The sequence below is a fragment of the Nannobrachium achirus genome (genome assembly GCF_963921795.1).
Source record: "Nannobrachium achirus genome assembly, chromosome: 3".
In the NCBI taxonomy this organism is placed as follows: Eukaryota; Metazoa; Chordata; class Actinopteri; order Myctophiformes; family Myctophidae; genus Nannobrachium; species Nannobrachium achirus.
This window is the reverse complement of record NC_137812.1, coordinates 49,934,991-49,958,924: the sequence shown is the minus strand read 5'-3', so window position 1 is coordinate 49,958,924 and position 23,934 is coordinate 49,934,991. Positions and strand designations below refer to the sequence as shown.

Genomic DNA, 23,934 nt, shown 5'->3' with positions numbered 1-23,934 from the left:
ACAAGAGACTATTTTATTTATTTTGGGGAGAGGAGTCTGTCTATTTCTGCTGACTCCTAAAACAAATTGCAAGACAACTAGCAGCGGACATGGCTGGTTGTCTGCAAAGCTCAGGGATCTGTCAAACACGGGGGCTTTTCAGATGTCTCCTTGTTACTTTTGCTCTGGGCTTCTTTGCTTCAGTGGATGCAGAGCCCTTTGACCCGGCTTTCTTTATCGCCATAGGACTGGACCTGATGAAGACAACATCATCATCGCCAACAATGGAATTAGGGTTCCCTTTGGGAGGTCTGTGTATTTGGACCCTGTCAATGACCTGGTGACCGAGGTGCAGCCTGGTGACCGGTGTCACATCACTGTTCTGGACAATGACCCGCTGGCCCAGCAACCTGGAATGCTGAGCCCCAAAAAGTTCCCCTGTGCATTCGGAGCTGATGAGGTGAAATACACTCACTTTGGCTCCCGGAGTCCCAGCAAGGATCGGGTAAAGCTCCAGCTGCGCTATGACTCCCATACGGACACCGTCATCATCCCCTTCATGCTTGAGGTGGAGGTGGTATTCCAGCAGCTCGAGATCCTCACCAGGAATATGCCACTCAGTGTGGAGAAACTTAACAGCGACAGCAACCCCATTGACAAAAAGGTCTGGAGTTTTCCTACGAGGACGGTGTGACCCAGTGTAAGATGACCACTCTGGTTGGCGCCGGAGGACTCCCCAGGTATGGCACACTTTTGAATAACCCCCCCAATGGCCAGATGATTGACTGTGATGAGTTTGTTAAGCAGGGCATTCGCTACAAGCACACTGCAACGACCAAGTCACCAATAGAGACTATGTTCCAATGATGGTAGAGCTGCAGGACAATGAGGGCAATACATAATGCAAGAGCATTTCCAGATGATGGTTAGAATAAGAGAGGGCACGGAGAACACTGCCCCTAAGCCCAGCTTCGTAGCTATGATGATGATGAGATTGATCAATTTGTGATGACAGCTATAACGAGTGATATGCTTGCCGCTGAGGATGTTGAATCCGATCCAGATGATTTAATCTTCAACATTACTTCACCTCTGGGCTATAACCAGGGCTACATCATCAGCACAGATGATCAGAACCTGCCCATCACCTCCTTCTATCAGAGAGACATTAAAGACCTTAAAATAGCTTACAAGCCTCCCTCAGAGGACTCGGAGGTGGAGAGGATTTTCCAGCTTGAGTTTGAAATCGTAGACACCGATGGAGCTGTGTCTGATCCCTTTGCTTTTATGATAGTGGTGAAGCCTATGAATACCTTGGCCCCTGTGGCGACCAAAAACACAGGGCAGCTATTGTTTGAAGGGCAGTCCAGAGCTCTGTCCAGCTCCCAGAATTTAGAGATCAGTGATGAGGATAACCTTGAGGACGTACAAATTACTGTTGTAGATGGCTTAAAACACGGAGAGCTAACCGTGCTTGGCAGCCGTAGGAAATTCTTCACTCCTGCTGATTTGGATGCTGGCATTGTAGTGTACCAGCATGATGGCAGTGACACCTACAGTGACAATATTATTTTCAGAATGACAGACGGCAAGAACGAAGTGGAGTTTTTGTTCCCCATCACTATTGCCCCCACAGATGACGAGCCCCCCATTATCAATGCCAACACTGGCCTGGTGCTGTTTAAAAATGAGGTTATGCAGCTCTCCCCATTTATTCTGAGTGCGACCGATATTGATTCAGAAGACTCTACCATTAAATTCATTCTGGAAGCCCCCTACTCAACTGTGGGTGAGCTGCTTCTCAGGCAAGTTGAGCCTCCCTCTGACCCCTCTCTCTGGAAGTTCAGTGAGACAGATGAGATGTTTGAGCAGGTGGTGACCGAGTGGTTTCAGCAAGATATTCTGGATGGAAAGCTCTTCTACCGTCACATCGGACCCCACAGCACCACTACTGTAAATGACCAGTTTGTATTCCGGGTGCAAGATGATAATGATCCCCCAAACCAGTCAGGTGAACATGTTTTCACCATCAAAATCCACCCTGTCGATGACATCCCCCCAGAGCTCTATCCGGGCACCACCCTTCACATGACAGTGCAGGAGTATGAGCTAACACACTTCAAAAAGAAATTGTTGCGTTATACCGATCTGGATTCAGATGACAGAGACCTGAAGTATACAGTCATAAAATCCCCCACAGACACGGATGAGAACAACCCAGCCCCTCTGGGTGACATTGTTCTGATTGACAGCCCTGACATTGCCATTTCCGAGTTCACACAGGCCCAGGTCAATCACCACAAAGTGGCTTACAAGCCCCCTGACCAGGAACTGGGCATCACTCCAAAAGTTCTTCAGTTCACATTCCTTGTGGAAGACACTGCTGGTAACTCAGTAGATGGGCTATTCACCATTTTTTTACAGCCTGTTGACAACAAACCCCCCGTAATTACCAACACTGGGTTCACTGTTCTAGAGAGAAGCTCTTATGTCATCACTAAGACAGAGCTGCATGCCACTGACCAGGATACTGAGGATCAAAATATTGAGTTCACAGTGACCCAGATTCCCCGCTTTGGGCAAATTCAGTATTTAGGTATTGCCATGTCAAACGGTGATACATTTGTGCTGGAAGACATAGAAAATGGCCATCTGACTTACATTCATAGTGGAGAGGAATCCCTCAGTGATACCATCAAGGTTGATGTAAGTGATGGCTTCCATGAGGTGCCCATCATTATTAAGATTGCCATTGAACCTGTCGATGATGAGGCCCCCACTCTTATGCTTCCGGCTGGCCTGCTAGGGTCCGCCATCGATGTGTTGGAGAATGGAGCAACAGAAATTACGACCAATGTCATTCAGGGTCGCGACGAAGACACAGATGACCTCATGCTCACTTTCATCGTTGAGGAGCCTCCCAGGCTGGGGGAGATCCTAGTAAACGGGGCCCCTGCTGAGAGATTCACTCAGCAGGACCTTATCAATGGGGTGGTGGTGTATGCCCACACATCAGGTGAAATTGGACCAATTAAGGAACATGACTCCTTCAACCTCACCCTGTCTGATATGTCGGACCAATGGGTTGTCGGGGGAAACAAGGTTCAAGGTGTGAGGGTTCACGTTACCATCCTCCCCCTTGACAGTATCCCACCAATTGTCAGTGTTGGAGAGCAGTTTGTGGTGATTGAAGGAGAGAAGAATGTCATTACTCCGGAGCACATCCAGGCTGAGGATATCGACACAGACAATGAGGACATTTTGTGCACCATCATCGTCCAGCCAACATCTGGCTACGTGGAGAATATCGCACCAGCCCCAGGCTCTGAGAAGTCCAGGGCAGGCACGGCCATCACTGCCTTTAGCATCAAGGACATTGGCCTTGGCCATATCTACTATGTCCAGAGCATCCACAAAGGTGTGGAACCTGTTGAAGATCGCTTCACCTTCCGCTGTTCAGATGGTATCAACTTCTCGGAGCGCCACTTCTTCCCCATTGTTATCATTCCAGCTAATGATGAAAAACCTGAGATTTTCATCCGCGAGTTTGTAGTGATGGAAGGCATGAGTCTGGTCATTGACACGCCCATCCTGAATGCAGCTGATGCTGATATCCCCGGGGATGAGCTGGACTTTGAGATCATCAAGTACCCTGAGCATGGCACAATAGTACAGCAGCTCAACACTGGCACACTCCCAGTTGATAAATTCAATCTGGAACAAATCAAGGAGGCATCTAACATTGTGTATGAACATGATGACTCTGAGACCAAGGAGGACAGCTTTGAAATCAAGCTTTCAGATGGGATGCACACTGTGGAAAAGAAGGTTATCATCATGGTTATTCCTGTTGATGACGAGACACCAAGAATGACAATAAACGATGGACTTGAAGTTGAGATTGGCGAGACCAAAATAATCAGTAACAAGGTTTTGAAGGCCACAGACCTTGACTCTGAAGACAAAGAGTCGACATACATTGTACGCTATGGCCCAAGCCAAGGCTACCTTCAGCGCATCTCCAAGTTTGGGAATGTTTTGGGCAATATCACCATTGGGATGAACTTCACACAGGATGATATTGACAAACAGCTCATTCAGTATGTGCACACTGGTCAAGAGGGAATCCGTGACTTGCTGAAGTTTGATGTCACAGACGGCATCAACCCTCTCATTGACCGCTACTTCTACATCAACATTGGAAGCATTGACATGGTCTTCCCAGATGTCATCAACAAAGGTGTGACTCTCAAAGAAGGAGGAAAAGTAACTCTTACTACTGACCTGCTCAGCACCACTGACATCAACAGTCCTGATGAATACCTCACCTTCAGCATCACACGAGCACCCAGCAGGGGTCATCTGGAGTGCACTGACTTCCCAGGTGTTCCCATCTCCACCTTCACTCAAATGCAGCTCGCTGGCAACAAGATCTACTACATCCATACCTCTGACGATGAGATGAAGATGGACAGCTTCGAGTTTGAAGTTACTGATGGTTACAATCCAGTCTTCCGTACATTCAGAGTGTCCATCACTGATGTAGACAATAAAAAACCTGTCTTGACCATCAGCAAATTATACGTGGGAGAGGGAGAAACCAAACTCATCACGCCATTCGAATTGACGGTAGAGGATCGTGATACACCTGACAACCTGCTACGCTTCGTAGTCACCCAAGTGCCAGTCCACGGGCAGCTGCTTTTCAACAACACCCAACCGATCACCACATTCACCAAGCAAGACCTGAATGAGAACCTCATCACGTATAAGCATGACGGCACAGAGACCAATGAGGATAGTTTTTCCTTCACAGTCACAGATGGCACACACAACTCCTTCTACGTCTACCCTGACACCATCTACGAAACACGCAAGCCCCAGATGATGACCATTCACATTAACACAGTGGATAACGGGGTCCCTCAGATTGTGGTGAACAAGGCTGCCGCCACACTAAGGGTGCTCCATACCGGACATGTGGGATTCCTGATCACCAGCAAGGCCCTTAAGTCTGAAGACAGAGACAGCCACCGCAAAGTCTTGAAGTACACCGTGGCTGAGGCTCCCCTGCATGGCTTCATCATGAACACCGCCCAGGGTAACAATAGCATCACAACCTTCACACAAGGTAAGCTAACATTGCTCTTGTTTGTTCTCAGTATATCCATTACTATTAAGCAAGGTATTGCTGTGCTTAAAGGAGTAGGTCACCCCCAAACTGACTTTTTTTTTATCGATTACTCACCCCATGTAGAATTGAGTTCAACAATATGTTTTTGTTTATGTCACATTCCTAATCCAATAATTATGTCACATTCCTAATCCAATAATTTCCATAATGAATGTACCCCCATTGATTCCGGATGGAGAGTCTCCTCAAATTATTGGCTTCGGAATGTGACAAAAACAAAATAATATTATTGAAGTCTCTGTGGGGTGAGTAATCGATAGAAAAAAAGTCATTTTGGGGGCGACCTACTCCTTTAAGAGAGCTACGTACCCCACCTTATGCTGGTTAAAAGTTAAAAGGAGTAAATGTGAAATAGAATGGGGGAAAGGGGAAGCCAACCATTAACTTTATGAAAGGCACCATAACAAATAAAATAGAAATTCTTCCAGTGCATTCATAACCAGTTTATAGAACTTGATAAAATGATACATGGAGACAAAATGTGTTCATTATACTACTGTAGGTAATTATGTCATGTCATTTTTATAGATTAAAATAAATCTATAAAAGTGTATTTTGCAAAAGCCAAAATACATTTCTAAAATGAATACAATATTTACGCTGCTTTAATTTCTAATTTTAGTTACATATGGCAATTAATTAAGTCATATAAGGCTTATATTAGCCTTATATGCCTTAATTTATTGCCATATGTAACTAAAATTAGAAATAAAAAAAAACAAATATATTATTCATTTTAGAAATAGTACATCTTTCACTCAATAGGGACCGTTCCTGTCGCAAGTTGATGAGGTCTTGGCATGTGTTGTACAGCCCTAATTTAATGCATGTGCTAATAAAATATACTTAAAACGTAAGTAGTTTAATATGAGCATTAAAGCAATATTTTAAATACTTTTTATTGATACATGCATTCATTCCATATATTGGGCTCTGCACCACACATAAACAAAGTACATTATCAACTTGCAGGAGTTGTCCCTATTGAGTGAAAGATGTTTCTTATTTTTCTATTTTAGTTTTTAGTTTAAATTATAATGTATCAAGGCATATAAGGCTTATTACCCAGGGATCCTTTTGAAAATAAATGTGCCGACTTTGTAATAAATTGTAGCCCGAGGGTTGTAACTGAACCCCAGTTAAAAAGTGGGCTAATCTTCTCATTTACTAAAACTTTCTGAGCTTCTTCACCTCACACTCATCTCTCAATCTTTCTCTCTCTGTCAGCTAACATTGACGATATGAAGATCTGCTACGTCCTGCTTGATGGGAGCAACGCCACCAGTGACATCTTCTACTTTACAGTTGAAGACAACGGTAGGAAACACTCAATACTTCAACCTTGTGCTTATTGACAATGCTAGACATGAACATTACTAGGTATCATCGTCTGGCTTGCAGGGATTCCTTTGATTTGACTCATCTTTTAGGGGCATCTTCCTGCTCTCTGTCAATCTCCTGGGTGTTTGCATCACAAAGACTTAAGGCAGTTGGTCATGACTGATGGCACATACAGAGCCCCCCTTTCTTGTTATGTTCCACTGGAGAGTATGGCAGGTTTAAAGAACAGAGGTCAAAGGGGCCTCGGGCCAAACGGTGACTGGGTGTTAAAGTATAAGATGTGGGACAACCAGGCAAGGACTAAAGCTCTGACCTTTATTGTTAGTGGATAATAGGATCTTTTCTTTTTAGGGTCCTTTTCAGTGTTGTCAATTGGCTCCAGGCTTTCATATGTTTGAAGTGACATTATGACACTATTATGTGGTACTGTTGACGTATAACGTACGTCCCCTTAAAAAAAAACAGTATGACCTGTACGTTTTGCATTTAGCATTTTCGTTTTGCGATTTCATACGGCAGGCGACGCCGACTTTAATTCTTGTCTATGGTGATGAAACCACTAGCAGCATCTCCATTCCAACATAGCCTATTTACCTTGCGCAAGGTCTTGAATGTATTTGTAGAAGTGGAATCGACTCCAGCGCTTCTAATATTTATGTTTATGTTCTATTTTACGTTTCATATGTCGTCAGCATCCGGCCATCCTCCACATTTTCACCAACATCATTCCTCTCCTTCTCAAGGGATCCTCAGCTCACAGGGCTTTGGATTTCAGTCGCTGTGTGTATTTATATGTCATGGAAATGTACTTTTGGTCTGAGGTCACATGATCCTCGCTTCTTGAATATCATGAATACCCACAGGTCTTACATGTCTTACATGACAATCTTGTAGTCATTTATGGTGCGTGTGCGTGTGTGCGTGTGTGCGTGTGTGTGTGTGTGTGTGTGTGTGTGTGTGTGTGTGTGTGTGTGTGTGTGTGTGTGTGTCTCGGTGGGTTGGGCGAGCGAGTGGGCGTGCGTGCGTGCGTGCGTGCGTGCGTGCGTGCGTGCGTGCGTGTGTGTGTGCGTGTGTGTGTGCGTGCGTGTGTGTGTGTGTGTGTGTGTGTGTGAGTGTGTCACTGTGTCAATCACATTTGTAGGATACAGAGATGACAGGGATTTGTACCATTTGAATGTTAAGGCTGGGGCTTGTATTGCAGTTTCTCTGCCCTATGTTAAAAAGATTTGAACTACATGACATACTGTATATAGCCAATGCAAAGCAATAAAAAAAAAGCAACAGGTGTGGCACACTTTGCTATTTTAACCTCAGCTGTAAAACCTAAATAAACCTCCAAGGATTTAGAAATGTAATCCATGTAGAAGGGAAAGTTTGGTCTATAATTATGCTGGAAGGAGGACCAGGCTATTGGCAATAATCATCACACATTCATTGGCAGGGGAAGCTTAGGTTTGTAGCTTTTGGGCCAATTCCTGTCAAAGTCCTACAGTACATGTTAATTATTATATTAGCCTGGCCGAGGACTTAATACGTAAGCATGATTTTCAGGGGAAGGTTTTCAGATTCTCTCTCTCTCTCTCTCTCTCTCTCTCTCTCTCTCTCTCTCTCTCTCTCTCTCTCTCTCTCTCTCTATCTCTCTATTTCTCTCTCTTTCTCTCTATTTCTCTCTCTCTCTCTCTCTCTCTCTCTCTCTCTCTCTCTCTCTCTCTCTCTCTCTCTCTCTCTTTCTCTCTATCAAAGGGTATATTTTATGTTATCTTTAGGACCACAAACACCACTTTGGAATTTGCCAAAAGCATTGTAATTTCTTTATCTCCAATGCTGCCTTGACTCACTGTGTGTTAAATGGTGTTTAAATGACAGGAAGGGAGCACAAGGGTTTCAATTAGCTTCAATTTCCTGCTAGCTCAGCTTAACCAGGTGCTGGCCTGGAGGAATTAAACCACCTATCCAGCTGGAAATCTTTCTTTCTTATCAGACCCCCATTCACATGCAGGCAGCACAGCTACAGTAAGGTTTCCAGTGGTTCATATCAGATTTTAACTTCTTAACATATTCTTAACTGTGTGTACAGGGCAGGCCCATATATAAGTAAATAGGCCTATACATGTTTGCATACTAGAACTGAGTAGGGGTGTAAAACAATTCGGAAGATCCCAAGGGCCCTGAATGCTTTATAGATCAATTACATTGGGGTTTCAAATTAGATGTTGGCTATGGGGCATTCCATTCCAAACTGCTCCCCTTTAAAAGGTAGGGTAAGTGATATTATTTGGTTAAACAAAAAAAGAATTGTTAAAAGTTTAAAGCACTATTTTGTCAATCAATCATTGCTATAGAGCGTTTGTCCAGTAACAGGAGTCTCCCTGTCTCTCCAGCTCTATAAACAAAATATAAATGTTCAGGTACAGTAGGTGACATCATTTCTGCCAATCAGGAGTAGCCTTTTATCAGCTTAATTTGTATAGTGTTCCATTTCACTTGTTTTCACTTGTCCTGTCTGAGTTCTCTATCCTGATTGGAGGAAATTGGTATCCCGACCTGAAAATGCATTTTCTGTGGAAAAAGCTGGAGAGACATGGACACTCCTGTTACCGAGCAAACTCTCTATAGCAATGAGGGGGCTTTTATGCCTTTATTGAAAGGACAGTAGACTGACAGGAAACAGAGAGAGAGATGGGGAGAGAACGCAGCAAAGGATTCGAACCCACGACGCGCTGTCAGGCATCAGAGCCTTTGTGGTATGTGCCTGGACCGGTAGGCCAGCAGGCGCCCATAAACAATTATTTTAAACAAAGAAAATCACTTACCCTACCTTTTAATAATTATTTTTGTTAATTTTAAGACACACACCCGCACGTACGCACACGCACACACACACACACGCACACGCACACGCACACGCACGCACACACACACACACACACACACACACACACACACACACACACACACACACGTAGACAAAGAATACATGAAAAGCAAGGTGATCCTGGCAGTGAGTGAAGAATAGTCTAATCATTGAGGTTAACGTTGTCTTGGACAACATGTCGAGGCATGTTGAAAGCACCAGGATGGTCAGCCAGTGTGTGGGCTGTTTGTTAGTCACTTAAAGCAGGAAGCTTTTGGTTTACTGTAATTATTTGAAAGTGGTATATTCACTTTATTTATTGTCTAAAGAAAGTAAATCATGAAAAAAAAAATGTATATTTAATTTTTTGATAATTGGTAAATGGTAAATGGTGCATTTATATAGCGCTTTTATCCAAAGCGCTTTACAGAGATTGTGCATTACATTCACCCATTCACGCACACATTCATACACCGGTGGCGGAGGAAACCATGCAAGGAACCAACCAGCTCACCGGGAGCAATGTGGGGTTCAGAGTCTTGCCCAAGGACCCTTCGACATTAACTCAGGGGGAGCCCGGATTCGAACTGGGAACCCTTCGGGAACCCTTCGTGCTCTAATAACGGTTTCTCTACCCCTGAGCTATGCCAAAATTCATGCATGTGTCTCTACTCTACTGTATAGCTATAGTCATCTGATCTGTGATTGTTCTCGATCACATGTACGCTTCCTAGTAAGATGTCTTATGTCTTGTGCCTGCTGTTCATCTACCATATCTGCTCAGCAGAGTTGCCCAGGTCACTGTCCTTATAATAACAGGTCACTGCCCTTATAATAACAGAGAAAATGAAAGATAATGAAATACACAATTTCAGTACTTACAGTATGTTTGCTGTGCACATGCACACGTATGCACGCACGCTCACACGCACATCCTGTTGGTCTCCCCTTGCCTAGCAACACTTGCAATGCTTCAGATATGTTAGGCCTACTTTGTGTAGCTTTGTTTATAACTTATAGGGGTTCCCCCTAAAACACATTGTAATTGTCTACTCAGTCTTTTGTGTGCACCCCTGGCAGTTTTTAAGTTGCTTGATTCAATATTTAGATATTCAATATTCATCAGACACACCACCCTCCTACAGTATTATTAGTCCATTCAACTTCATGTTAACCAGGTTAGAGGGAACAGACATGTTTTTATTACTGTATTTTACTTTTATTTTACTTAAATTTTTTATAGAAAATTAAACAGAAGCACAACATCTAACATGGTTAACATGGAGTTTAAAGTAGAATTTGGGCTTATATTATATGGGAGGGTTGCGTGTTTATTCAAAGTAAACTAATATCAAATATCCAAATATTGAATCAAACAACTTAAAATATATCGGGTGTGCACCGTAGACGTGACCATGAACCTATGTGTTTTAAAGTGAAATACCCCTTTAAATTTGAATACTGATGGGTTTGCTGACATTAATAATGAAGGCTGTGTGCATCTGTGGGACAGCCTGTGTGTGGCGCCTTTTCTGTAACAGAAGTGTGTCCGCCGTAACGTATGCATGGCGAGGTCCCAGGGAGAGGTCAGAGGTCAGAGTGGACACTCAGTTCCAGACAGGGGGTCTCAGAGTAGACTTGGTGGTCTGCAGGGGCGTCACAAGGGGGGGGGGGGGGGGGGGGGGGGGGGGGAGTGGGACTTAAGCCTCGATCAGAGTCTGCGGTGAAGAGCTATCCACCGCAAATTTGAGGTGGAAAGCTTTCCACCTCAAGTCAGAAAATAAGTGAAGGCCATCATAGTCCGTCACGGTGGAGTCCTATTCACCGTGACTGACTGGTCCAGTTCGACCAATCAGTGAACGGGGTGAAGAGCCTGTCTGTCTGAAAGTAAAAACAGAGAGATGTGTCGGGACTCGCGGTGGAAAGCTCTTCACCGCGAGGAATGACGTAACGTTGTAGTTTCATGACTCAAAAAGACTACACTGCGGTGGATAGCCTTCCACCGCGGAGCCGACTCTGATCGAGGCTTGAGTTACTAGGGCCCAAGGTGGAGGGGCCTTAATTATATTATACTTTAGCTATTTTTGAAAAGTTTTAAGCAAACATTTTTAACTCAAATTTTGCTTCTGGGGGGTCCCTGGAACTAAATATTTTGAGATGGGGGTCCGTGGCCAAATACATATCATTTTGGGGGTCCTTCACATGAAAAGGTTTGAGCACCACTGAAATAGAAACATAGGTTTTTCAAAAAACCTTTGAAGGATTTGAAATATTCAAAGACTTTTTTCAAAAATAGCAGATACAAGCTCGCAGCGCAGCACTCGGTGCTGCGCTATGAGCTTGTATATCTGCATTTGTCAATAGTTAAAGCACAAAATGTGAGTGAATCCTTGTACCCAGGGCCCAGAATTTTGTGCGACACCCCTGATTCCAAGGCCCCCACACAGGACCCAGGTAGGCACTCTGTGCAGTGCCTGTTTAACTTTTCACCCCTCCACAGAAGTGTCATGGCAGGAATGTGTCTCAGGTGTGTAAATCAGTCAGTGAGATCAGACACCCCAAAATAGACACGTCAATCATATACATACTATAGACAGAGAGGGAGAGCGACTGGGAGACTGACTGGAAATGCATGACGTTTGAGAAGTTCAAGATCCAATCTCAAGTGACCTGATGTTTGTTTTCCTGAAACACCCAGCATCTTGAACTAACAGTGTCATTTCAGAAGCATTTTTCTTTCCAAAAATTGCACAATTTAAGCGTAAGGTGAGGGAAAGTGATTAACTGATGCTCTGATAACCCAGGAGAATCCATACCTGTGGGAAGTGTCCCACAGTTTACAGTACAGTAAGATGAAGAACAGTCAGTGGTGTAGGGTTAGGGTTAGGGTTAGGTAAGTAACTAAGTACATGTATTCAACTACTGTACTTAAGTTACATTTTGGGGTAATTTTACTTTACTTGAGTGTTTCCAATTTTCTGTACTTTTATTTCTACTCCACGACATCTCAGAGGAAAATATTGTACTTGTTCACCTCTACAATTATTTGTTTCTAGTTAGATTTTGATTATTAATACAAAACATACATTAACCACTTGAGACCTAAAAACATTTAAATCATTTTAAAATAGCAGATCTACAAGCTCACAATGCATCACGCATTGTGAGCTTGTGAGTTAGCAATCCTTTCAAAAATAGATTACTACTTTTGGTACTATATTTTGACACCAATACCTTTTTACTTTTACAACAGGTACATTATGAATTCCAGACTTATACTTGTAACACAGTATTTCTACATTGCATTTGATACTTTTACTTAGACATGCAAGTACTTTTTCCTCCACTGAGAACAGTAATTAACTGATGCTCTGATAACCCGGGAAGAACCATAACTGTGAAAACTGTCCCGCGGTTTAAGTGAAGAGCAGTGATTCATGGGGTGAACTGAGGAACTCTACTACCTCATCTCCAGATCACTAACCTGCCGGCAGATACTCTTGTCTATGATGAGTGATGGGTTGCTCTCACTCCTGTTACAGGTCAGTAGGATCCCTAACAGTTGTGAGCAGTCATCCTGTCCTGTAGGTAGGTGTAGGTGTGTGGCTTTGTTTGTTGAAAAAGGGTAATTTGAAAATCTCCTGCAAAGTTATAGAAGAGATCTGAAATGTCCACTTTCCATTACAAATGACAAATGACAGATGAATTGTCATTAAATGGTGTATTTTCATTTTCAGGCATTTAACGTAGGCCCTATAGTAACTCTTGTAACATTCTTAGAACAACTTCAAACGAGTGAATAGTTATAGGAGATTGGTGCTTTGCTGAAGGATGTATGGCCACTCACTCTGACAAACCAAATGTTGTTTTTCTTGTTAAAAGAGAAAACCGAACTCTCTTGTCTTGCCATACCTGTTGTGACCTCATCCACTGGTCATTCCCACTGTCTGCTGGGAATTTCTATGGCAAAAGTAATAAACAAGCAGTGACCAGGTTACAAACTCCCTACAGCCATTCACAATGTGTGGGAAAACAAGGCCGTAAATACTTGTTTTTACAAGTGGGTGCATGGCTCACATAGCATACCCTCTCCTTGTCCATCAGGCATGAGCTCCAGGAAGCCACAGGCTACGAGAAGAAGGCCTCAGTTAGTGTCAGACTTGTCCAGACAGTCGTGGGGTTTCTTTCGTCTTTGTATCAGTTGTATCATCTTTTTGGAGCTGTGTGAAGCACAGGCTCCCTATACGTGGCCGTGTGGGTCTGTCTGTGTGTCTGTCTGTGTGTCTGTCTGTGTGTCTGTATGTAGCCTGAACTTCCTAAACTTCGGCACGCTACTAGTCCCACAGTTTTGCCACCACACACTCGCGCCATATGTCAAATCGACCGGCTTACTCGGGAATGGTGGGCTAGTAACTTGCTAAGAGAAAGGTTCAATAGTTTAATTGATATTAATTTATTAGTGAATTAATTTTCCCCATTGACTTATAATGGGAATCGCAAAAACTCACATTCAATTATTTGTCTCTCGCAAACCATAGGGGCTAGAGTTTCAAGACTTGGAGAGGAGGTTCATAATGATTTCAAGGATTAAATAAAAAATAATTGTGTCATTTGGCCGCATGGTGGCGCCATAACAGCCCAGTTTACGTTTTGGCCTATAACTGTTGAACCGTAGGTCGGAAAATTAAAAATATTTTTTCCCTGGATTCCTTGGGTCATGACGCATCTCCCCATATAGGCCACGCCCATTTGCGCCATGATAGATTTTCCGCCATCTTGCATTTTCTCCAAAACACACTTTTTGCTACTTTTCCTACATATTTTCTTCAAATGTCACAAAAATCGGTACACATGATCCACACACACACACACACACACACACACACACACACACACACACACACACACACACACACACACACACACACACACACACACACACACACACAGCTCCACTTCACACGGGTGTGATTTTTTAAATAGCCCAAGATGGACAGTGGGAGAGATACAGTATGGGAAACTGTCAGATGTTCAATACATGCTTACTGGTCCTTATGAATCCAGAGCCTGTCCATGGATAGGCGGAAAACACAGACAAAAAATTCATGAAATGTCGCGATCAAGGGATCAAAAAAGCATAAGAGAGAACAGTGCGTCCATATTATGTTTGAAATGCACCAAGATAGACAGCAGAAGAACTACACTACAGATATGGGAATGTGTATCTCAAACAGTTAGCGATGTTAGCCGACCAGTTTTCATGAAATGCTTGTGTAAGGTTTCACTAGAATTGCAATTAAACTATACTGATGCACTGATTGACACAAGACAGACAAAGAACACTACCTCTATGTACCCAGTCAAGCTGAATCAGTCTCTGTAGTGTTTTTTTTTTTTTTTAATAGAGATAATATTCTTTTCCAGCTCTGGAGGGAGATCATAGGCCCATGGGTGTTATGTGATCATTCGGGAGTAGGAATGCACTTCATTGGAGACTCCAGACTCCAGGGGCCACAGACAGAACAGGCCCTAGTAATGAAGTGGGGCGACATAGCAGACAGGTGTGCATGTGTGTGTGCGTGCGTGTGTGTGTGTGCGTGTGTGTGTGTGTGTGTGTGTGTGTGTGTGTGTGTGTGTGTGTGTGTGTGTGTGTGTGTGTGTGTGTGTGTGTGTGTGTGTGTGTGTGTGTGTGTGTGTGTGTGTGTGTGTGTGTGTGCTTGAGGAAGGGAGGGCACCAGGAGGATCTCCTTTCAAAGACCCCCTTTTCCCCTTTGCTTTCCTGGCTCCCCCAGAAATCCAAACTGATCTCTGATAGGCTGATAACCCATAGATTCCGTCTGCAGTGGTGGTGCCTCTTCAACAGAATGGCCGGAATGGGCCTGGGGGGGGGGGGGGGGTGGTGGGATGGAATCATGTGCGTGTGTGCAGCTGTGTTTATGCACCTGAGTATCACTGCATCTGCGCACATGCATTTTTTGGAGCGGTGAAAGCGCTCCCAATAGACAGGTATGTCCGTGGGTATGTCCGTGGGTGGGTGGCTGGCTGGCTGGCTGGCCGTGTCCGTAGCCTGGCAATACCTTGAGTGGCCACACACAACACACTAGTTAAAGGAGGGGCGCTGTTTTGTGCAGGCCAGGCACACTCACCACTCACTCACACAGACACACACACACACACACGCACGCACGCACGCACGCACGCACGCGCACTCACACGCACGCACGCACGCTCAGATTCACCGCTCCACTTCGAACCGAGGTTTGATTTTTTCCAAATCACCTGACATGGTCAAGTGTCTTTCTTTACAATATTACAGTAAGCTGCATGTGTGCTTACTGAGCAGCTCATACAGTATAGGTCACAGTCATGTTACACCCCTGTTTCCTAGCTGTGTCTTTGCACTTGAGCTGTCTGCTGTGTCAACAGCCAGCAAACGATTTATGGCCTTGTGGTGCCACTGTTTTGGGGTGAGCACTCTGACTGTAGAAGAAGCTGGGGAATCTCACGCCCCCCCCCCCCTCCTCCCTCCCTCCCCCCCTCCTCCCTCCCTCCCTCCAAGATCCCAGCAGTTCTCTTTTGCATGCACCCTTTTCTCGCTTTGGAGGCCCAAGACTATGATCTTGTATCGTTCTGGTCTATTCTGTTGTTTTTTCTCTTGTTTCTTCTCGGCCAACATCAAACTTATCTGTGGTTTGAAGAAATCTAACAATGCGCAAACATTTTTCTTGTTTTCTTAATAATTTTTTGCTTCAAGTGCCCGTCTCCTCATTCTGCCTCTCCATCTTTGTCTTTTTTGTCCTCCAGTCCCTTTCATTCTGTCTTGATTAATGGGTGGCTGGGGGGTGCTGGTGGTGTTGAGTTATGATGCCTGGCTCCAGTAGTTATTCCTATCTGCTCTCATATGGCAAAGCTCTTTCTGCCCGCCAGTGAGTTTACAGAGGTGACATGATGTCATTGTACCACACTATGGCTTCCAGAGGGAGAATGCACTATGGAAATGTATTACGGCCCTGTCTCACCTTCATATGCTGAACCCCACCCGACACACACACCCAACTGCTCTACTGGTTATTGTTTAATATATTCGGATAACTCTTTTAGCAGTTACTCTTTCTGGGGTCTACACACAAAGCATCACATTACATTACATCTTGTACAATGTTGTCATATATTGTACAAGAAACACCAGATGATAAGTAAGAAAATAAGTAAATTAAATATTTTATTTCGTATTACATAAAAAGAAACAGTCAATCAAACAAACAAGTTCAGCTAACATGTTTACAGTACACTAGCTAAGCTCTTACAAGTTGACAGTGTATACAAACATTCTGTGATACCACTCTACTGTATGCAGCTTTGGTAGCTTCTGTGTGATGCCAAGTGTGTGTCTGTGCCAGTACTAAGGGTAAACTACACAGGTCAAAGGGGATACAGGGGTCGACACTGTGTCTCCTTGTGATTTGCAGTGCATTGCGGGGGGTCCTGTCACTCTCCCGTAGTTGGCAATCCGGCCACTGTGATGTGCAGATTTACAACACTGCCGCGACACGCTGTTGATGATACCGGTGATGTCAGGTAGCCTTGATTCCAGTCATTAATACATCCACTTCTGACTCCTCAGATTCTCTGGAATTCGTAGAGGAAATTTTGTTCAGCTGTTGTGTTGAGGTCAGCATTTGAAAAAAAAAATAATAATAATCTCTAGCAACAAAAGTAAAAATACAAATACGAATGTGAGAATACTCATGTATCTTAATCATCATCAATGGATGGACCATATGTGAATGCAGAGATATTTGGATGCCAGGCATAGATAGCTGATGGAACACAGCCAGTATGTATACCAGCAGAATGATTAATGAGGAAATCTAATAATGTTTCTGGTCCTCCCATCTTGTCAGTCACTGGGTGAGGATATTCTTGGATGGTTGCTCTTTCCTTGCATCATGCTGTTTAGACGTCAAAGTCTTCCTAATGATACCCTCTCTGGCCCGCTCTCCCACTGCCTCTATCTATGGTGTGTGGCACAGCAATGTAAATAGGAGCTGGTGAGGAATGTGCAATCAAAGGAGTCTGGCATTAAGGGTTGGTGTGCTCCTGAAACTCCAGTGTAGATATGTTTTGAGATTTGATCGCTGACTCTAGTTGAAGCACTTTGCGTAGACTTGTTTGGTCATTTTGGCCACTGTACAACTGTACAATACCTATATATTCAAGGCCTTTTCTCGTGGATTGTGCTACTGCAGTATTTCTTGACCTTGTTATTTTTACTGAAGTACCAGTGTTGCTAGATTTCTAATAATCTTATGCTGCATGTCAAATAACACTGGATTTCGGATTGGGATAGTCAATATTGGTTTTTTTACATTGATGATACTTTATTAAAGGTTACAGTTTTATTCATGGCATTAAGGGCTAACTCTAATCCACACTGAGATCCTAAAATCTGGTGTTAATTTCATGCTGAACAGCAGCCTTGGTTATGTGACCTTATAGTTACACGGTCAGCAAATATTAGGTTCCTGGCCCTCCTACACTGCCGAACAAAACATGCAAGTGCTCAAAGGAGGAGATCATTTTATGGGATCTTAGCAAACCCGTGCATAAGGCACAATGTACACCTTGGCAGCTTGCTGGCTTGTTTTCTGGCATCTCTTGATTAAGCAGCAACTTAGAGCCTCCTGGAGTGTATCCCAACTCTGGCCTAAAAGCATGAAAACGTCAGCCAACGATTCTTGATATGCTGCATCTCTGATATACTGTAGACCTACTGCCGTAGCTATGCCAGCGATTAGCATCAATCACCCTATGGCTAATTTATTAAGGGACTGAAAACAGGGACATCTGGAAACGTGTTTGGCCTATAAAACATTTCATCCCCGGAGAAATTATTAGTAATGTCAGTTTGACTGAAAGTCTAGGAAATGTGAGCTTGTGGCTGAGCCAGCTACACCGTGTTCCGGGGCTGATACGCAGTCTAACTGTTTGTCATAAAGATTGCAATAAATGAGTTCATAAATCATCTAGGACCTCAGGGAGACTCGTGAACAAGCATTTCAACTTCTATTTCTGTTACTTTCATAAAAGTGTCACAGTTGTGGTTCCGGAGACGCACAGCCATTGCTTAACCTTTCATTCTGTCCCCATGTTATTGCGCTAATAAATACCAAGCTCATCTTCTGAAAGACGGTTCAATGAGTTGAGAGTTGCATATCTTCACTCAAATCTGTCGATCACTCAAATTGACAGTAATTTCCAGTTACTGACCTTCACATTTTTCAGCTTTTGGTTTGATTTTTCAAGTTTCATGCCAGCTGTAAAAACAATATCACTCAGGCAGCTTGTACAATAGCAAGCTGTAAGAAAGAGAATGTCTTCTCTTCTGTATTGTGAACAATTATAATGTGGTGGAGACATACAGCTGTATGTCCACAACAAAACAGTTAGTTACTGTGCAGACAGAGAAGCAGTAATCCATGGCTGTATAGGAGATCTGGCCCACCCAGTCTGTGGCCTGATGTCCTCTTCGGTTGTTCATTCCCACTGTGAGCACAATGCCGACACATGCAGGGAATAAGTGTGTGTGTGTGTGTGTGTGTGTGTGTGTGTGTGTGTGTGTGTGTGTGTGTGTGTGTGTGTGTGTGTGTGTGTGTGTGTGTGTGTGTGTGTGTGTGTGTGTGTGTGTGTGTGTGTGTGTGTGTGTGTGTGTGTGTGTGTGTGTGGGGGGGGGTTGGGGGTTACAGCTGTCAATCTGCCCATAATCTGCAGTTCTGGCACAAAGAAATTGAAATGTTTCCTGTGGGAGAATGTGCGGGTGCAAGAGCAAAAGAGGGACAGAGAGAGAGAGAGAGAGAGAGAGAGAGAGAGAGAGAGAGAGAGAGAGAGAGAGAGAGAGAGAGAGAGAGAGAGAGAAGCAGGCAGCAAGGCGGATGCTCCATTAGAAAGCAACTATTATGAAGTAAACAGGTAAATATAGATAAGGATGACACAAAGGGAAGAAAGACATGTCTGATACTTCTCGTTAGAAGATGCCTTCTGGTGTCCCTGTGAAAATGTGATCGTTTATCTCTAGTACAGTGTACGTTTACCTGTATCAGATTATTTCAAATGATTATAATCCAATTTATTTTCTGGGATTTTTAATTGAATTTAATGTATTTGTCACTGTCATTAGTCAAGGGAATATCGCCCAGTAACTTGTGGCAGAAATACATTCTGCATCCATCCAGACAAAACCTTGTATCTCCAAGTTTAAAATGTCTATGTTTTTTTTCCAAAGTAAAGCCCTGCTTAATCATACAAGACTGTCGCACAAAACTAGTGAAAGATCTACAAGCATACAACTCCTTGTGGTGCGAGGCGTTGTGTGCTTGTAGATCAGCTATTTTCACAATTTTAAATAATTTTTAAAATGATAAATACAATACATACAAATACAATACATACAGAATGGTTTTGGTTTCCACCCGACAACAACGGTATATATTCTGGATGCTGAAACAGAGAGGTGTCTTTGTCTGTGCTGTGTACACTTGATAATCCTAGATGATAACCACTCCACTAAGCTTCTCTGTACTGTATATCAGCCCCAAAGCAGGCCTGCCGCCAAGGCACACTTTCCACATCACAAAAAAAAAGACCCCAACAGTTTGTCATTCATGGTCTGCCAGAGTTTTGAAAATGAGATGTATTCTATGTCAGACTAGAACAAGTGCCTCTCTAAGGTTGATTAATGTTTACGTTCCACTAGGCTCCACTTGGTTCCTTTCCATTAGGTCAGGTTTGATTGATACAATCGTGTCATTTAGCAGAATGCATGCGTGCATGCAGGGTTTATACCACTGTAAAGGAACATGGATAAGACACCTAAGTCACATGTGAGGAAGCAGTTCAAAGAGGGCTGTCTGACTTCTACATTGATCATGAGTGTTGTACCTACAGTATGAACCGCTGAAGAATGTGGGGCAGGCAAAGACCGACATGATACATGTTTCCTTGTATTTTTAGCTTTGACTGTCAGAAACATGAGCATGGTGAAGGTTAGCCGTCCTGCTGGGCTACTGTGAAAGTTGAAGCTCTGTGTCTCCAACTTGAAGCAAAGGCACGAGTGTGTGTGTGTGTGTGTGTGTGTGTGTGTGTGTGTGTGTGTGTGTGTGTGTGTGTGTGTGTGTGTGTGTGTGTGTGTGTGTGTGTGTGTGTGTGTGTGTGTGTGTGTGTGTGTGTGTGTGTGTGTGTGTGTGTGTGTGCGCGCGTGTGCGTGTGCTTGTGCTTGTGTGCGTACTTGCGCGCGTGTGTGTATTTGTAGAGCATCACTGAATTGGAAAGGGATTGGTTGGTATTGTAGGTGTTGGGAATATTCATATTTAGGAAGCCATATTGGCTCTTTCACGTGTGTCCATATGTAAATTAAAGGAGTAGTTCACCCCCAAAATGACTTTTTTTCTATTGATTAGTCACGCCATGGAGACTAGAGTTCAATAATATTTTTTGGTTTTTGTCACATTCCTAAGACAAAAATTTGATTTGAGTAAATTTACCCCCATTGATTCCGGATGGTGACCCGTTTCGAAACGGGTCACCATCCGGAACGAATGGGGGTAAATGTATTGTTAGCACATTTTTGTTGTTAGGAATGCGACAAAAAACAAAAAATATTATTGAACTCTAGTCTCCATGGCGTGACTAATCAATAGAAAAAAAGTCATTTTGGGGGTGAACTACTCCTTTAAGTAAATGTTACCCAGAGAAGAGCTATTTTTGTAGTTTTAAAAGTACAGTACTTTTCAATAAGTACTCTTACTTCTACTTGAGTAATACTTAAGTCAATTAACAGTACTTACACTTAATTATGATATTCTAGTACTCATTCTCTCTTAATTAAACCATAGGTGGTACAATAAGAACAAGAAAGAAGTACATAACAAATCAAAATGTCCTGGTATGTGTCTTATTGAATTGAATATGCTAACTCATCATAACATCTCTCAGGTAATTAATTCAAGCAGGAGAGAAATTATCCAACACAGTCAATGTCCTGGAAAATCGACTTACTATTGACTCTTATTCCTCATAAAGTATTCAATCTGTTATGTCTTGGCGTGACTATGAGTCTTCATGTTGTCATGTGGGTTGGAGGAAGTGGTCCCATCCCATCTTCCTAAATGAATACCCACAGATCATACCTCCCCGCACCCGAACACCCCAAAGTGTTGTCATTCTCCCCGGTCACATAGCAGAAAGACCACAGTGCCTTTCTCCGTCACTGAGGCAAATCCCAAATCCATGCCGGCTCATTGTGCAGGGAAGCGCAAGCCCCTTGCTATTGTCCTCTGTAGAGTGAGGTGTTTGTTTTTCCTACTCCTCTTCTGACAGGCAAGGTGTCCGGTTCACCACCGAGTCTCGACCTCAACCTATGCCTATAAGAATTTGTTTAATATTTTTTGAAGCATTTCCTGTTTCATTAGATAACACAGGGAAGCCAACACAATTAAGAACTAGGTTTGCGCCTGCGGGGCTGCGTGGTACAGGAAAGAACTGACAGATTCAGCCGGCTGGTTTCACCCGATGTTGGATTATAATTTGTGAATTGGAAAGAAAGGGCAAGTTTAGACAAACTCTGTCCGACCCTCTTTATCCCGCTGAACACATCTGAAGCAGTGTGTGAGGTCAACATGTCCTCCGTTTCTGTGGCCAGCCATGCACAGCCAAGGAGAAACAGCCCCATGAAGTCTAATCGGCCTAAACTTAAAGAACCCACTGAGCCTTGGCCATTCGCACAAAAGGTCAGAGGTCACAAGCCCTGTGAGACCAAAGGGATAAGAAGACAGAGGGGTACTTGGCGGCCGTGGAAAAAACAAAAAGGCCTCTCAAAAACTGTGATAATGCAACGAAAGTGTTCAGCCTAAAGAATTTCTGAAGCAGCGGTGTCAATGGAGCTGACCGAGAGAGGTCTGACGGTGCTCGTTTGAGGGATTACCTGAGTCATGAGATAGTACGGATTAAGAACAGGATTGGGCATGGAGCCGCAGATCAGCGGCAGGTGACTCTGCGCTCTAGCCGATTCATGTCGGCTGCTGCTCGGTTCAAATGTGTGTTTTATGAGCGAGCGCCCCTTCTCTTGCAGGCGATAATGAGGAGTCCATACAAGTTAGCTGAGAAAATGACCTACATTACAAAAACGTAATCTGTTTGGTGTTACAGACTCACAGTACCGCACGCACGCACACCAACTAATTACTTATCGCACTTTGCTGTCCCACCTGGTGATGACAAATGGTAGCTAATGGAGCTTCAATGTCTTACCCTACAGTATAATTAAAAATACCTTGCAGAGGCTTATTCCTATTGCGAGGGGGGGGATTTGGTGACCGGAGATAGAGAGCGGTAGGCCTACAGAAGGCAAGGTGAAATAAATTAAAGGATTTCTTTTGCTCTGTAGGTCCTTGTCTGGCCCACATAGGTGGAATAGAAGAATTGATGTGGGGGTGAAGGGTTGACAGAGAGAGAGTGTGTGCCTGAGTGGGAAAGGAAGTGAGATACAAGGCGACACTCGAAGCCTAGTGAAGTGGGATTTAGTGAAGCTGTGGTATTAAGTTATCATGTTACCCTTCCACATTTAAAATGGCTCCGAACGGATGCCTTTCAAGCTGGAGATTTCAATTGAGATGCCTCAGTGGTTCTTTACAACAACAAATGGAAGTGGATGGAAGTGATGGTGCAGTGACTTGAATACATTAGCATATTTTACTATTACTTTATTACTATTATTACTATACTTCTCTCAAAAGTACTAGATCTTTATGGTACACTTCATAATACCAACTCTACATTTTAGTATACTTAGAACTACAGATGCAGTATATTATTATTGTTACTACTTTTACTACTACTACTACTACTACTACTACTACTACTACTACTGATATATTTACTAGACTATTCACAAGATATTATACGTATTGTTCTATACTATTCACCACATAGTAAAATTTATATACCATTACTTATATTACTTTGTCTTACTATATTACTTACTATATTACGAGTGCATTATTACCAGTCTGCTGTTTTTACTATAGCTGGCTATGTTTGTACATTTGTTAAGGTGGAAACAAACTAAAGCCTCAGCCCTTCCGTCTCAACTGGTCCTGGATCTCCCTGGAGAAGGAGTATTACCTGGTGGATGAGGATGCAAAGTTCCTGGAGGTGACACTCAAACGCCGGGGTTACCTGGGAGAAACCTCTTTCGTCAGTAAGTGATGACAGTCTTTCATCTGACATCTGTCAACCTTGAAACTGACTACACCGTACAAATCCATAGTGGTTTTATAACTCTTAGGGACTTTGGTTCCATTTCTACACTCAGAGTTAAATTATTTAACATGGATTTATTGTGTATAAATAGTGAAAAAAGAATAAGCTAATGCATTTGGATATATTACATGAAAGCTATTAGCGTATTAATTTGCACATAATAAGCCGTTGGTTTTGTTCCCCTTTAGAGTTGGAGGTATACTGTAGATACAGTATGACACACATACATACATACATAGTCATTCATCAA

At 43.3% G+C, this 23,934-nt stretch overlaps 1 protein-coding gene across 1 annotated transcript in view; it reads left to right on the top strand.

Moving 5' to 3' along the window:
- Positions 1 to 89: 89 nt before the first annotated feature.
- The window catches only part of frem3 (Fras1 related extracellular matrix 3), a gene marked incomplete at both ends in the record, with an annotated part of 44,463 nt that continues 20,618 nt past the window's right edge, over positions 90 to 23,934 (top strand). The window contains 8 exon segments of the mRNA XM_080721826.1: positions 90 to 207; positions 210 to 635; positions 638 to 823; positions 826 to 876; positions 879 to 965; positions 968 to 5,110; positions 6,401 to 6,490; positions 23,476 to 23,622. Of these exon segments, the coding sequence (XP_080577952.1) occupies positions 90 to 207; positions 210 to 635; positions 638 to 823; positions 826 to 876; positions 879 to 965; positions 968 to 5,110; positions 6,401 to 6,490; positions 23,476 to 23,622 (5,248 nt within the window).